Raw genomic sequence first — 12,980 nt, 5'->3', positions numbered from 1 at the left:
TGGGACTTCCTCCAGCCTGATCACTGTATACAAGCCTGGGGCTTCCTCCAGCCCCCTCCAGGCTGATCGCGGTATACATACCTGGGACTTCCTCCAGCCTGAACACTGTATACAAGCCTGGGGCTTCCTCCAGCCCCCTCCAGGCTGATTGCTGTATACATACCTGGGGCTTCCTCCAGCCCGATAGCTCTATACATACTTGGGGCTTCCTCCAGCCTGGTCACTGTATACAAGCCTGGGGCTTCCTCCAGCCCCCTCCAGGCTGATCGCTGTATACATACCTGGGGCTTCCTCCAGGCTGGTCGCTGTATACATACCTGGGGCTTCCTCCAGCCCCTCCAGGCTGATACCTCTATACATACCTGGGGCTTCCTCCAGCCTGATCACTGTATACAAGCCTGGGGCTTCCTCCAGCCCCCTCCAGGCTGATTGCTGTATACATGACTGGGGCTTCCTCCAGGCTGATCACTTCCTTGCCGTCCTTCTGTGCTGCCTGGATTCACCCCAATTTGCCACGGGGCGTACTGCGCCTATACAGTACTACTGCACGGCGGGGGAGCATGTGCGCTGCGAAATTGTGCCGCCCGAAGGATATTCCTTGGTAAATTGCAGAGGATCCAGGTGGCGCAGGACAGTGAGGAAGCGATCAGCCTGGAGGGGGCTGGAGGAAGCCCCAGGTGTAAATATTTTTTTCTGCTGCCCCATCTCAGGCATACTTTAAAGGAAACCTGAAGCGAGAGGGATATGGAGGCTGCCATATTTATTTCCTTTTACACAATACCAGTTGCCTGGCTGTCCTGCTGATCCTCTGCCTCTCCTACCTTTAGCCACAGCCCCTGAACAAGCATGCAGATCAGGTGCTCTGACTGAAGTGTGACTGGATTAGCTGCATGCTTGTTCCAGGTGTGTGACTCAGACACTACTGCAGCCAAAGAGATCAGCAGGACAGCCAGGCAACTGGCATCGCTCCCAACTGCCCCTCTTTCGGAGGGACAGTCCCTCTTTGGGAGCCCTGTCCCTCTGTCCATCTTTCCTCCTCATTTGTCCCTCTTTCAGGCCTTTGTCCCTCTTTCTATGTAAATATATATATTTCTCTACAAAAAATGTGTTTGATTGACTCTAAACTTTAATCCCATCCTTTAAATTAAATATATTACTAATTGTAAAATGTTAATATGAAGGAAAATGAACCAGGATAGAAAGGACCAGTGTGGTTTGAATTATAAAACAACATATTTTTCTTATAAAATCCTGATGCTATGCATGACTAGGGGTGTGGCGGGGGCGTGATCAGGGGTGTGGCATGGGCGTGGCTCAAGTGTCCCTCTTTCTCATCTCAAAAATTTGGGAGGTATGAACTGGTATTGGCAGCCTCCATATCCCTCTCCCACCCTCCCATGCTAATGCTGAATGTATTTGTCCTGCCAATAAAGCTTATTTGGATTAGGGTGGTGGGGAGGGAATATGAGGGTGAGGGAGGAGGGGTAGTAGAGGAAAGGTGACGGGCGGGGTTACACTGGGAGGGGCGGGGTTGGAGGCTGGGTCATAGACGCAATGAATGGAAAGCATGGGGACGAGTAGCTCCTCCCCTGCAGCAACAGCGGATTACGCCCACACCCATTAGTTAGTTGTTTCCATAGATACGGAAGCGGAAGTGACGTGTGGGCAGCGACATGTCTCTGACTTTGTTAATAAAGATTTGGAATCCAAGAAAAAAATTCCGCAGCGGTTAACAAAACTCCTCCTCCAATATGAGGCGTGTCTAATGACGCCGGTAATACGGCCCACCTCCGCTGCAGTGCCGGGTGACGTCACTTCCGGAAGGTCAGGCCGCTCTTCTCTTTAGTGTTTGCCGTGTTCCCCTCTTCCCCTCCGGCTGCCGGGAGACCCGCTGTGCCCTGCAGGTGAGCCCGGGGAGGGGCGGGGCCTGGAATGCTTTACTGTGCACCCCCTTCCCCCAACACCTGTATTCTCTCATATATCCACCCTCCCACACCTGTGCCCTCTGCACCCCTCCCCATATATCTCCCCTTCATCACCACACCTGTACCTTCTGCACCCCCCCCCCCTGTACCCCCTCCATATATCTCCCCTTCATCACCACACCTGTACCTTCTGCACCCCCCCCCCCTGTACCCCCTCCATATATCTCCCCTTCATCACCACACCTGTACCTTCTGCATGCACCCCCCCCCCCCACACACACACCTGTACCCCCTCCATATATCTCGCCTCCACCACCACACCTCTGTTTACTGCCTCATCATGCATCTCCCCTCACACCTGTACCTACTGACACCCCTTATATTTCCTCCCACCACCTGTGCCCCTCATATCTCTCCCCACCACCACCTGTGCCTCCCCTATATCTCCATCCCCCACCTGTGACCACAGCCCCCCCCCCCCCCCACCTCATTTATCTCTCCCCCTCCCACACACACACCTGTAACCTCTGCCCCCCCCCCCTGTATATCTCCCCTCCACCACCACACCTGTACCTTGTGCACCCCCCTCATATCGAGTACATTTGAAATCGGCGCCGGTAGACTTGGGCGCAGGATACAGCGGTATATAGCTGATCCTGCTTCTGCACAAGTCTGGGCCGATTTAATTACTATTTCCCCCTCCAGGCCGCCATGGATAGTGGGGGAATGAAATAATTCGGCTTCCAGCGATTGCCGAATTGTGTTTTTTAAGCAACTTCGGCTCTGTCTCCTGACGGAGCCGACGTTACTCACTGAGCGCTGCAATAGGAATGATTCCTATTGTAGTCTATGGAGGCGCCGGCTGCGCCCAAATCTAGCAGTGCTGAAAAGCACTGCTCCGCTCATATTTCCCCTCCACCACCACACCTGTACTTACTGTACTTACTGCCTCCTCATATATCTCCACCACCACACCTGTACCTTCTGCACCTCCCACCTGTACCCTCTGCACCCCCCCCCCCCCCACCACCACCACACCTGTACTTACTGCCTCATCATATATCTCCACCACCACACCTGTACCTTCTGCACCTCCCACCTGTACCCTCTGCACCCCCCCCCCATATATCTCCCCTCCACCACCACCCTTGTACTTACTGCCTCATCATATCTCCCCTCACACCTGTACTTACTGACACCCCTTATATTTCATCCCACCACCTGTACCTACTGCCTCCCCTATATCTCCATCCCCCACCTGTAACCACATTCCCCTATTTCTCCCCCCCCCCCCTCCCACACACACCTGTACTTGCTGCCTCCTCAAATATCTCCCCTCCTCCATCTCCCCACACACACACCTGTACCCACTGCTCCCATATATCTCCCCTCCTCCACCCCCTCACCTGTACCTACTGCACCCATATATCTCCCCACCTGTACCTACTGCACCTCCATATATATCTCTCCCCCACCTGTATCCCCCTCCCCCCATATATCTCTTCACCTGTACCTACTGCCCCCCATATAATCTCATCTTCTCCACTCCCCCCCCCCCCCCCCCACCTATGGCCGCTCCTCCATCCCCTCACCTGTGCCTTCTGCTCCCATATATTTCCGCTCCTGCCCATTTGTACCTACTGTGCCCCCCATTCTCTCCCAGTATGTCTCCCCTCCACTGTATGCTTATAGTAAAAATAATTGGTACTTATCCGTTAGCCGGGCGCATCCGGCAGGTGGCAACAAAACTCCACCAGAGTTACATCTTTCCCTACTATCCATGGCAGCCTGAAGGGGGAATAGTAATTAGCGCCACCTGCCGGATGCGCCCGGCTAACGGATAAGTACCAAATAATTAGCAATGCCAACGGAACACGTTAGCATTGGGAGGGGAGGGTGTGGTTGTGGGATTATAGGGAAGGGCATAGGGGTGGTGTTATACAGTCCATAGCTGTGTTGTGTCCCCCTTTCCGCTTCCTCACCCTTTTGTGTTGCACCCCGTCACCCTCATGTAGAGGGCATGGGAGAGTTACACCCTGTACAGTTTATTCATGGTGGCAAAATAGCCTTCAAAACAGCATGATTAGAGAGGGCTACACTTTGTGGGGCAGGGTAGAGGAGCTGCCCTTTGTGGAGCCTGGGCTGTGTGCTGGAGCTGCCCCTTGTGGAGTGTGAGCAGGGTGGTGGAATGTGGGCAGGGTGGTGGAGCTGCCCCTTGTGGAGGGTGGGCAGGGTGGTGGAGCTGCCCCTTGTGGAGGGTGGGCAGGGTGGTGGAGCTGCCCCTTGTGGAGGGTGGGCAGGGTGGTGGAGCTGCCCCTTGTGGAGGGTGGGCAGGGTGGTGGAGCTGCCCCTTGTGGAGGGTGGGCAGGGTGGTGGAGCTGCCCCTTGTGGAGGGTGGGCAGGGTGGTGGAGCTGCCCCTTGTGGAGGGTGGGCAGGGTGGTGGAGCTGCCCCTTGTGGAGGGTGGGCAGGGTGGTGGAGCTGCCCCTTGTGGAGGGCGGGCAGGGTGGTGGAGCTGCCCCTTGTGGAGCGCCGGCAGGGTGGTGGAGCTGCCCCTTGTGGCGCGTGGGCAGGGTGGAGGAGCTGCCCCTTGTGGGCAGGGGGGAGGAGCGCGGGCAGGGTGATGGAGCTGCCCCTTGTGGAGCGCGGGCAGTGTGGTGGAGCTGCCCCTTGTGCAGCGCGGGCAGGGTGGTGGAGCTGCCCCTTGTGGAGTGCTGTCAGAACTGCCCCCTGTAGTTGGTTTGTGCAAAGGCTATTGGTAGAGTTGCTTGAGCATACTTCTGCACCATTGAACAGGAATGCCATCTGGACGGCTCCTCCCTGGAGGGGGGTGGGGCCTCTCCTGCAGTCATGTGATAAGGTGAATTCTTTGTCATTACAGCTAATCCTCTTTCTTCACTCTGCACTGATCTCTGCCCTGCACTGAACACGGATCTCCTGCCAGCTATCGCCCCCTACGGACACCATCATGTCACAAATCCAGAACTCACCTGCCGCCCTCTCAGGGAGCCAACTTCTGGGTAAGAAGCCGCACTCTGCTATCCCTCAGTCTATGGGAATCCCACCCACTGCCGGCCTCCTGCCCTCGGAACATGCAGGAAGACCACACCAGAGCTCCGCCCTGCCACCCTCCTCTGTCACCTCCAGCAATGCTGCCGCAGGTAAGGCCTAATACCTCTACCATCTCACAATATCTGCGCTCCTATCGGTCAGTTGTGACATTATTCATCCTGATATTTGCGCTCTTATTGGTCAGTATTGATAGCATTGAGGCCACACGGAGCATTAACTAATTACATGTCAATCTTTATGCTTTTTTTTTTTTCTTCAGTTTCCTCTAACATGGCAAACCCCAAAGAGAAAACCCCCATGTGTCTAGTGAATGAGTTAGCCCGTTTCAATAAAGTTCAGCCTGAATACAAACTACTTAGTGATCAAGGCCCCGCCCACTCCAAGGTAAGTCCAAACCTGCTGGATCATGGGGGTTTCACATTGCAGGCAGCGGTACAGCAACCAATCAGAATCCAGAATTTGATGCAGCTGGCCTTCCTGTTGGTTCATGTTTAGCAATGTACATGCTTTTTGTATTACTGTTTTAAGGATACATTTTTTTTTTATAAGCTGGGTGTGCTAAGCCATAAGTGCATTCATAATGAGATCCTTCTGGTCTCAGTTGTGTAGCTGCAGGCTAGTACCTAACGGGCAGCGGTGGTGGTGGAAGAGGGAATGTGATGCCGACAGTGGGGGATAGTGGCAGGGAGGCTATTAATGACGATATTATTAGATTTATATAGTGCCAGCATATTGTATAGTAAGTACTGTACAGTGAATAAGGTTACAGGCAAAGATTAAAAGGAGGGACAGCACAACACAGGTAATAAGCAGTAATGCCTGTTACACACCATGCAATTTCCCATCAGATATATGGGTCGAATAGATAATTTCCGACAGGTCCGATCTGAATTTCCGATCGATCTGGTATAAAAGCGATCAGAAAAAACGAACTGTCTGAAATTATCTATTCAACTCGCCTGTGTGACAGAAGATTGCATGGCGTGTGCCAGATATGAGACACAATGCCGATCAAACACCAGGGTAGTAGTCCCACCGTTATCCCCACTCCCACCTCCTGCACCAGCAACCGGCACAACAATGTATGAGGTACCCCTCTTTAGCTGTTGTATCTTGTAACCTCTATCATCTGCTAATTTATGCTGCTAACTTGGATCAATAAATATAGCACAGTTTCTGACGGAAGGTGCACGCTCCTTTCTTCTCTGCACTTACAGTAGCCCCAGTAATACAGTTCACATTTTTCTGTGGGCAGGATGGATGATCAGGTAGGCTACAAGGGAGAAAGGGCTCTGCCAAAGGTTTACATTCTCAGTGGTGTGTGACATGATAGGAGGGGGGCTGCATGTAGAGGCTCTTGGCAGAGATAGGGCAGTAGCGAGTGCGGTAGGCCTTCTTGAAGAGGTGAGATTTGAGGGCTTGTTTGAAGTTGTTAGCGTGGGTAAGGGCCGGTTCACACTCGTTTTAACCACTTCAGCCCTCGGTGTATTTTCCCTTTATGGACCAGAGCAATTTTCACATGTCAGCGCTCCTCCCATTCATTTGCCAATAACTTTACTGCTACTTGTCACAACAAAGATCTGTGTCTTGTTTTTTCTGCCACCAATTAGGCTTTCTTTCGGTGGTACCTTTTACCAAGAATTCTTTTTTCTAAATGCTTTTTAATGGGAGTATTTATAAAAAAAATCATTATTTCTCAGGTTTCAGCTATTATAGTTTTAAAATAATACATGCTACCATAATTAAGACCCACGTATTCTATTTGCCCATTTGTCCTGGTTATTACACCATTTAAGTTATGTCCCTATCGCAATGTATGGCGCCAATATTTTATTTGGAAATAAATGCATTTTTTTTCAGTTTTGCGTCCATTGCTATTTACAAGCCCATAATTTAAAAAATAACAGTAATATACCCTCTTGACATACATTTTAAAAAAAAAAGTTCAGTCCCTAAAGAAACTATTTGTTTTGTTTTATTTTTAATTGTAATTTTTTTTTTAATGCAAAAGTTTTATTTGGGTATTTATGGGTGAGTGTGGGAGGTAAGGGGATAATTTTAAATTATGTGTTGGTCTCTTTATTAAAACAAATGAATGTAGATGTAATTTTACAATCTGGCCACAAGATGTCCTCAGTTATTAGCTTTCTGCGCGTGCTTTTAGTACGCAAACAGGAACTAATGCTTGTAAGTGTAACTTACAGTGTTTATAAATGACCGCAAACATCTAATTGATGCCGCATTCATTGACGCGGGGAACTAGAACAATGAATGGGAACTGGTTTCCCATTCATTGATCTCCAGGCTAACGTGTAGCGGCGAGAACGAGTGCGCGTGCACAAGCAAGCGAGAGCGCGCACAGCAGGATTATGAATATCTACTCGCCTGGACTTTAGATGAAGTTTTTAGGGGAGTAGATATACTGTACTGTAAACATTAACCGGTTAAAAACTTATCGGTGGGGTAAGTTATACTCGCGTGTCTCACTGTCCATCACCGCCGCTTGGTCCATTCTGAAGAGCCCGGAGGCCAAAAGGAGCATGGAGATTCTCCATTGGGCTGCAATAGACCAATGGGAATCCTCAGCAACAGGGAGAATTCTCATTGGTTCATGTTGAACTAATTCTACCTGTTGCTAGGCAGAATTGGCCTGCTGCAGCCTATGGAGAGCCATGCTTCTGCTGGCCTTCAGGCTGTGGAAGGGACCAAGCGTGGGACAAGGGGTGGCAGCGAGACAGGTGAGCAGCCGATGTGTACGTAGCGACGTGCGGACGCAAAACATCCAGATCAGATCCATGTCAAACGGATCAGTTTTTCAGAAATACGGACCCGGACAAGTCTGGACTAAGCCTGATGAGCAGTGGGCGAGAGTTCCACAGGATGGGGGCAGCTCTAGTGAAGTCCTGTAGTCGTGCATGGGAGTGTATTAGAATTTTGGAGTGGTTAGGAGGAGGTTGTTGGATGAGCGGAGGTAGCAGTCATGGATGTATATGCTGATCAGGAAAGATATGTGCATATATTTGTAGGCCAGGCAGTGCATTTTGAAGCTGATTCTGAAGCAGATCGGGAGCCAGTGGAGGGATTTCCGTAGGGCTGTTATGGAGACTGTGCAATGGGAGAAGTTGATGATTCTGGCTGCTGCATTCATGGTAGATTGTAGATGATAATGTGATACAGAAGGAGGCCTGTCAGGATGGTGTTGATGTAGTCTAGGCGAAAGGTGAGAACATGGACGAGGAGTTTAGCAGTGTCTTAGGTCAGGCCTCGTGTAGTGTGTTCTGGGGAGTGTCAAAGCCTTAGAGGAAGTGGTAGGTGTCCTCGTATGGTCTTGTGTATGTCAAAGCCTTAGAGGAAGTGGTAGGTGTCCTCTGGTGGCTTTGTGTAGGGTGCTCTGGTGAGGTGGAAGCCTCGGAGGAAGTGGTAGGTGTCTGGGTGGTCTCGTGAGTGAGGGAGTGAGGAGGCCTTGGAGGAAGTGGTATGGGTCCTCGGGTGTCCCTAATGTAGAGTGTACTGGTGAGTGGGAAAACCTTGGAGGTGGAGTGGTAGATGTCCTTGGGTTGCCTCATGTAGGGTGTTCTTGTGAGTGGGGAAGCCTTGGAGCAAGTGGTAGGTGTCCTTAGGTGGCCTCATGTAGGGTGTTCTGGTGAGTGGGGAAGCCTTGGAGGAAGTGGTAGGTGTCCTTAGGTGGTCTCTGGTGAGTGTGGAAGCCTTGGAGTCGGAGTGGTAGGTGTTCTCAGGTGGTCTCATGGAGGGTATTCTGGTGAGGGGGAGTGGTAGGTGTCCTTGGGTGGTCTTGTGTAGGGTGCCACCTTGGAGTGTGGGTGGGGTTGATTATTGCAGTTCTGATGTGGTTCTTGATGGAGCGCTCTTCTCTCGCACTGTGCAGGTCATACGGCCGGGACGCTGGCAGGATTACAGTCTTCTTGAGAGAGTGGGAGAAGACCGCCCAAACCAAGTGCGTATTTCTTTGTCTGCTGCTCCTATGTGATCTCATTCTGTCCGGTTCTTTTGGGCCTTTTGTCCCCTCTTACAAGAATGGCTCCCTCCCTCATGCAGCACAATAGCGACCTGGGACTGCAGCTGAAGCATGCCAGTGTGTTACTGGCCAGCTGCTATGTTCTTACACTGCCCAGTAGTTGCTATAGAAACCTCTCCTTACAATCTCTTGCCAAAGTTTCTCTGCTCAGCAGTTTGGTGTCAGTACTGGGCTGTTGAGTGAAATGCACAACGTTCCGAGTTCATGCAGGGTTATGCAAATGTATTCATCTTTAACCTGGACCCTGTGGCAGAATTTTGTTTGGTCCATTTTCAAGCTGCATACATTTGCATTCAGAATTTGCATCACCCTGCAGCCACTCGGAATGGTTTTCCTAGTTAGGAAATCTGCATTGCCTGATCTTGTGATTGGCTCACCACTTCTCCCAGAGTGCAGCTATACCCTGGCAGGGATCCGCTGCGGTTACTGCACTGAAGCATACAGCCCCTCATAGTCAGACGGAACGGAGCAGTCACATGATCGGTAGAAAGCACGCAGATCCTAGTCTTACTCAGTGATGACACTGTGTGTCTGCTGATAGCTATTGCTCTCTTTAAAGTGACTGTACGAAAAAAAAAATGCCTCTGGGGGTACTCACCCCGGTAGGGGGAAGCCTCTGGATCCTATCGAGACCTCCCCCGTCCTTCTCTGTCCCACGGAATGCACAGCCAACAATTTATCAGGCTGTGCAATATTTACCTTTTTTTGTTTCAGTGCAGGCGCTGTTGCGGCTCTCTGTTTGGAAATAGCCAATCTCTGTCAGATCCGCTCTACTGCGCAGGAGACTCGCGCCTGCGTGGTAGAGCAGACCTGACTGGGATCAGCTATTTCCGCCTATCTCCGAGCTGAAAGCTGCTAATGTGCCTGCGCTGGAGACGGGAAGGTAAGTATTTACATCCCCGCTGTTCGGGGAGCTTGATCGCTGCCGCCGTGGGACAGAGGAGGATGGGGGTAGTCTCGATAGGATCCGGATGCTTCCCCCACCTGAGGTGAGTACCCCCCAGGGGCATTTTGTTTTCGATACAGATCCTCTTTGAAGAGAATCTGTAAGGAAAAAAGTGCCCCTGGGGAATACTTACCTAAATGCGCCCAGGTAATATTTATATTACGTGTCAGAGCACGGGGCGCCAGTAATCAGTGTTGGGCTTTAATTGAGCCTGACGTGTTGTTAAAATTAAAAAACAAACAGATAATTACCTAAGGAGGGCTCTGGGTCCTACACAGCCTTCCTGTTACTCCTACGATCCCCGTCGCTGGATCCCCCATTATCAGTCTCCGACCGATGGGTCAGAGGCGGCTCGCTTCCTCCGCTGCAGAAGACTTTGGCAATCTCAGGAGCTCGAGTGCTCCTGAAGACGGGCCGCTAGATCCAGGCACAGCGCCCCTTGTGGTAGCTATGGTTTCCTGTGTTGGACTATATCCAACATTTGTGCTGAACAGGAAAATGCCCTGTTGTAGTGACACATTTTATGTCCTTTCTGTGTGCTCAATACCCCCTCTAGTGGTGACACTTTTGCTTTTCCCCGTGTTTCTTTTTGCATCTTACCTGTGAGCTCATTACCCCTTCTAGTGGTGACGTGTATTCTCTTCCCCCCCCCCCCCCCCTCGTGTGCTCATTACCTCCTCTGGTGGTGACACGTTTTTCTGTCTCTTTCCCCCTCCTGTGAGCTCATTACTCCCTCTGGTGGTGACACCTTTTTTGTCTCCCTTCCCCCTGTGAGCTCATTACCCCCTCTAGTGGTGACACGTATTCTCTCCCCCCCCCTGTGAGCTCATTACCCCCTCTAGTGGTGACACGTATTCTCTCCCCCCCTGTGTACTCATTAGCCCCTCTGGTGGTGACACGTCTTCTCTCCTCCTCCTTTGTGGCTCATTACCCCCTCTAGTGGTGACACTTTGTTTTGTTTTTCTCAGACATTCACTGTCCAGCTGACACTTGGTGACCAGAATTGGGAGGCGGAGGGGACGAGCATTAAGAAAGCTCAACATGCTGCTGCCACCAAAGCCTTGGAAGGGACAAAATACCCGAAGCCTGCAGTGCGGCCATCTCGTGTTGAGGGAAAAAACCCAGGTACAGCTCCCGCCCCCCCTTCCCCGCCCCACATAAGACGAAGCTTCCCCCCCCCCTTCCCTGCCCCCGCCCCACATTACACACTGAGATCTCAGATCACTAGTGTTTGCAATATAAGACCTGAAGGGTTAGGCTAGTCTAATTAGTTAGTTGGAGGTGCCTTAACCTCCCTGGCGGTACGCGGATGCGGTCGCTGCGTCTGCGGGAAGGATTTTTTTTTTTAATTCAAATTGTTTATTTAATGTTTGCTAGCACTAGGCTCCCGGGCCATGCTATCCCCTGCGGCGGCTAGCCCGGCATTGTCGGGCTTACCGCCAGGGAGGTTAAAGAACTAATTAGAAGTGTTTATATCTAGGAGTGTATAGATCAGGCATGGGCAAACTCGGCCCTCCAGCTGTTACGGAACTACAAGTCCCACAATGCATTTGCCTTTATGAGTCATGTCTGTGGCTGTCAGACTCCTGCAATGCATTGTGGGACTTGTAGTTCCGTAACAGCTGGAGGGCCGAGTTTGCCAATGCCTGGTATAGATCTTATACATATTATTCATGCACATAAAACCAGGGCTGTGGAGGTCAATACAAAGGTGCTTTTTAAAAGCAGTAAATCATGGAAGTGGCACTCACGTCTGCAAGTCTGCTGAAATCTGATGGCAGAGTGAGCCATGAGGGGAAGGGGAATTCCCTCTCAGTGCACCTGTTAGCCCTGTGTGTGAGAGAAAGCTCTCAACAGCTGCTTGTGTCTCTGAGCTGTCTGGAGAGAGCAGAGGAAATTTAACTTGTTATAAACATTTGTAATTGTCTGACACCACAAAAAAAAATGGCTAGGCATTAAAGCAGACACCCCTTTTGTGAATTATTTTTTTTTCTAATAAAGCTAAATCCTACACACAATGAATTAAAGCTTTTGCCTCTGATATTTAACATGAAAAGTAGGAAAATGTTTACACAGCTACTTAGACATTAATTTTAGAATGCTTGGTTTGATGGTGTTCCTTTATGGAGGTAAGGTCTTTATACTCCTAGATATACACAGTTGTAATTGGTTCTTTTGGGCGCTTCCAACAAAGTACCCTGAGGTGAAGAGGCTGCAGAGGAAGAGCTATGGGGAGAAGGTGGGGAAATTATTGTATTCAGTAGCTGTTGTGATGTCATCATTATGGGCGTGTCTTCCACAGACAGTATAACACCCACCGTGGAGCTGAACGCCCTGTGTATGAAGCTGGGAAGGAAGCCGATGTACAAGGCTATGGACCCGTATACTGGAATCCGCTCCTCCTACAACTACAACATGCGTGGGGGCTATCCCCCGAGGTAAGTGCCACAGCACAGCCCCAAGGTACGTCAGAGCGCATGGGTGGGGCTTTCTCCGAAGTACTTGTCACAGCACAGCCCCCGAGGTACGTGTCACAGCGCATGGGCGGGGCTATCCCCGAGGTACGCGGCACAGCCCCCGAGGTACGTGTCAGAGCGCATGTGCGAGGTATGTGTCAAAGCACATGCGTGCTGGCTTTCCCCCAATATACGTGTCACAGCACATGCACTCTGGCTATCCCCCGAGGTACATGTCACAGTTGTGCTGCTGCTTCTGTCTGCTGCCTCTTCTGGTCGTCTGACCAGGTTTTCTCTGCCATAGGTACTATTACCCATTCCCCATCCCACCCATGCTCTACCAGGTGGAACTGTCAATTGGTGGGCAGCAGTTTCATGGAAAGGGCCGAACACGACAAGCTGCCAAACACGACGCCGCAGCAAAAGCTCTGAAGTTCTTACAGCATGAGCCCCTCCCTGGTAAATCAGAGGTATTACACCACATTGTGTATGTTGTGTCGTGCGTGAAGTATGCCGTATCCATTTACAACTGTGCCTTCTCTCTGC

General features: G+C 50.9%; 1 protein-coding gene across 1 annotated transcript in view; it reads left to right on the top strand.

Annotated features, from left to right (window-relative positions):
• Positions 1–1,669: 1,669 nt before the first annotated feature.
• The window catches only part of STAU1 (staufen double-stranded RNA binding protein 1), a 48,427-nt gene continuing 37,116 nt past the window's right edge, over positions 1,670–12,980 (top strand). Inside the window, exons 1-7 of the mRNA XM_068262846.1 lie at positions 1,670–1,904; positions 4,806–5,085; positions 5,256–5,380; positions 8,883–8,951; positions 10,947–11,103; positions 12,281–12,416; positions 12,739–12,904. Of these exons, the coding sequence (XP_068118947.1) occupies positions 4,893–5,085; positions 5,256–5,380; positions 8,883–8,951; positions 10,947–11,103; positions 12,281–12,416; positions 12,739–12,904 (846 nt within the window). The 5' untranslated portion in view covers positions 1,670–1,904; positions 4,806–4,892. The remainder of the gene's footprint in view (positions 1,905–4,805; positions 5,086–5,255; positions 5,381–8,882; positions 8,952–10,946; positions 11,104–12,280; positions 12,417–12,738; positions 12,905–12,980) is intronic.

The sequence above is a fragment of the Hyperolius riggenbachi genome, chromosome 12 (assembly GCF_040937935.1).
Source record: "Hyperolius riggenbachi isolate aHypRig1 chromosome 12, aHypRig1.pri, whole genome shotgun sequence".
In the NCBI taxonomy this organism is placed as follows: domain Eukaryota; kingdom Metazoa; phylum Chordata; class Amphibia; order Anura; family Hyperoliidae; genus Hyperolius; species Hyperolius riggenbachi.
The sequence above is the reverse complement of the archived record's forward strand: the minus strand, read 5'-3'. Positions and strand labels throughout refer to the sequence as shown.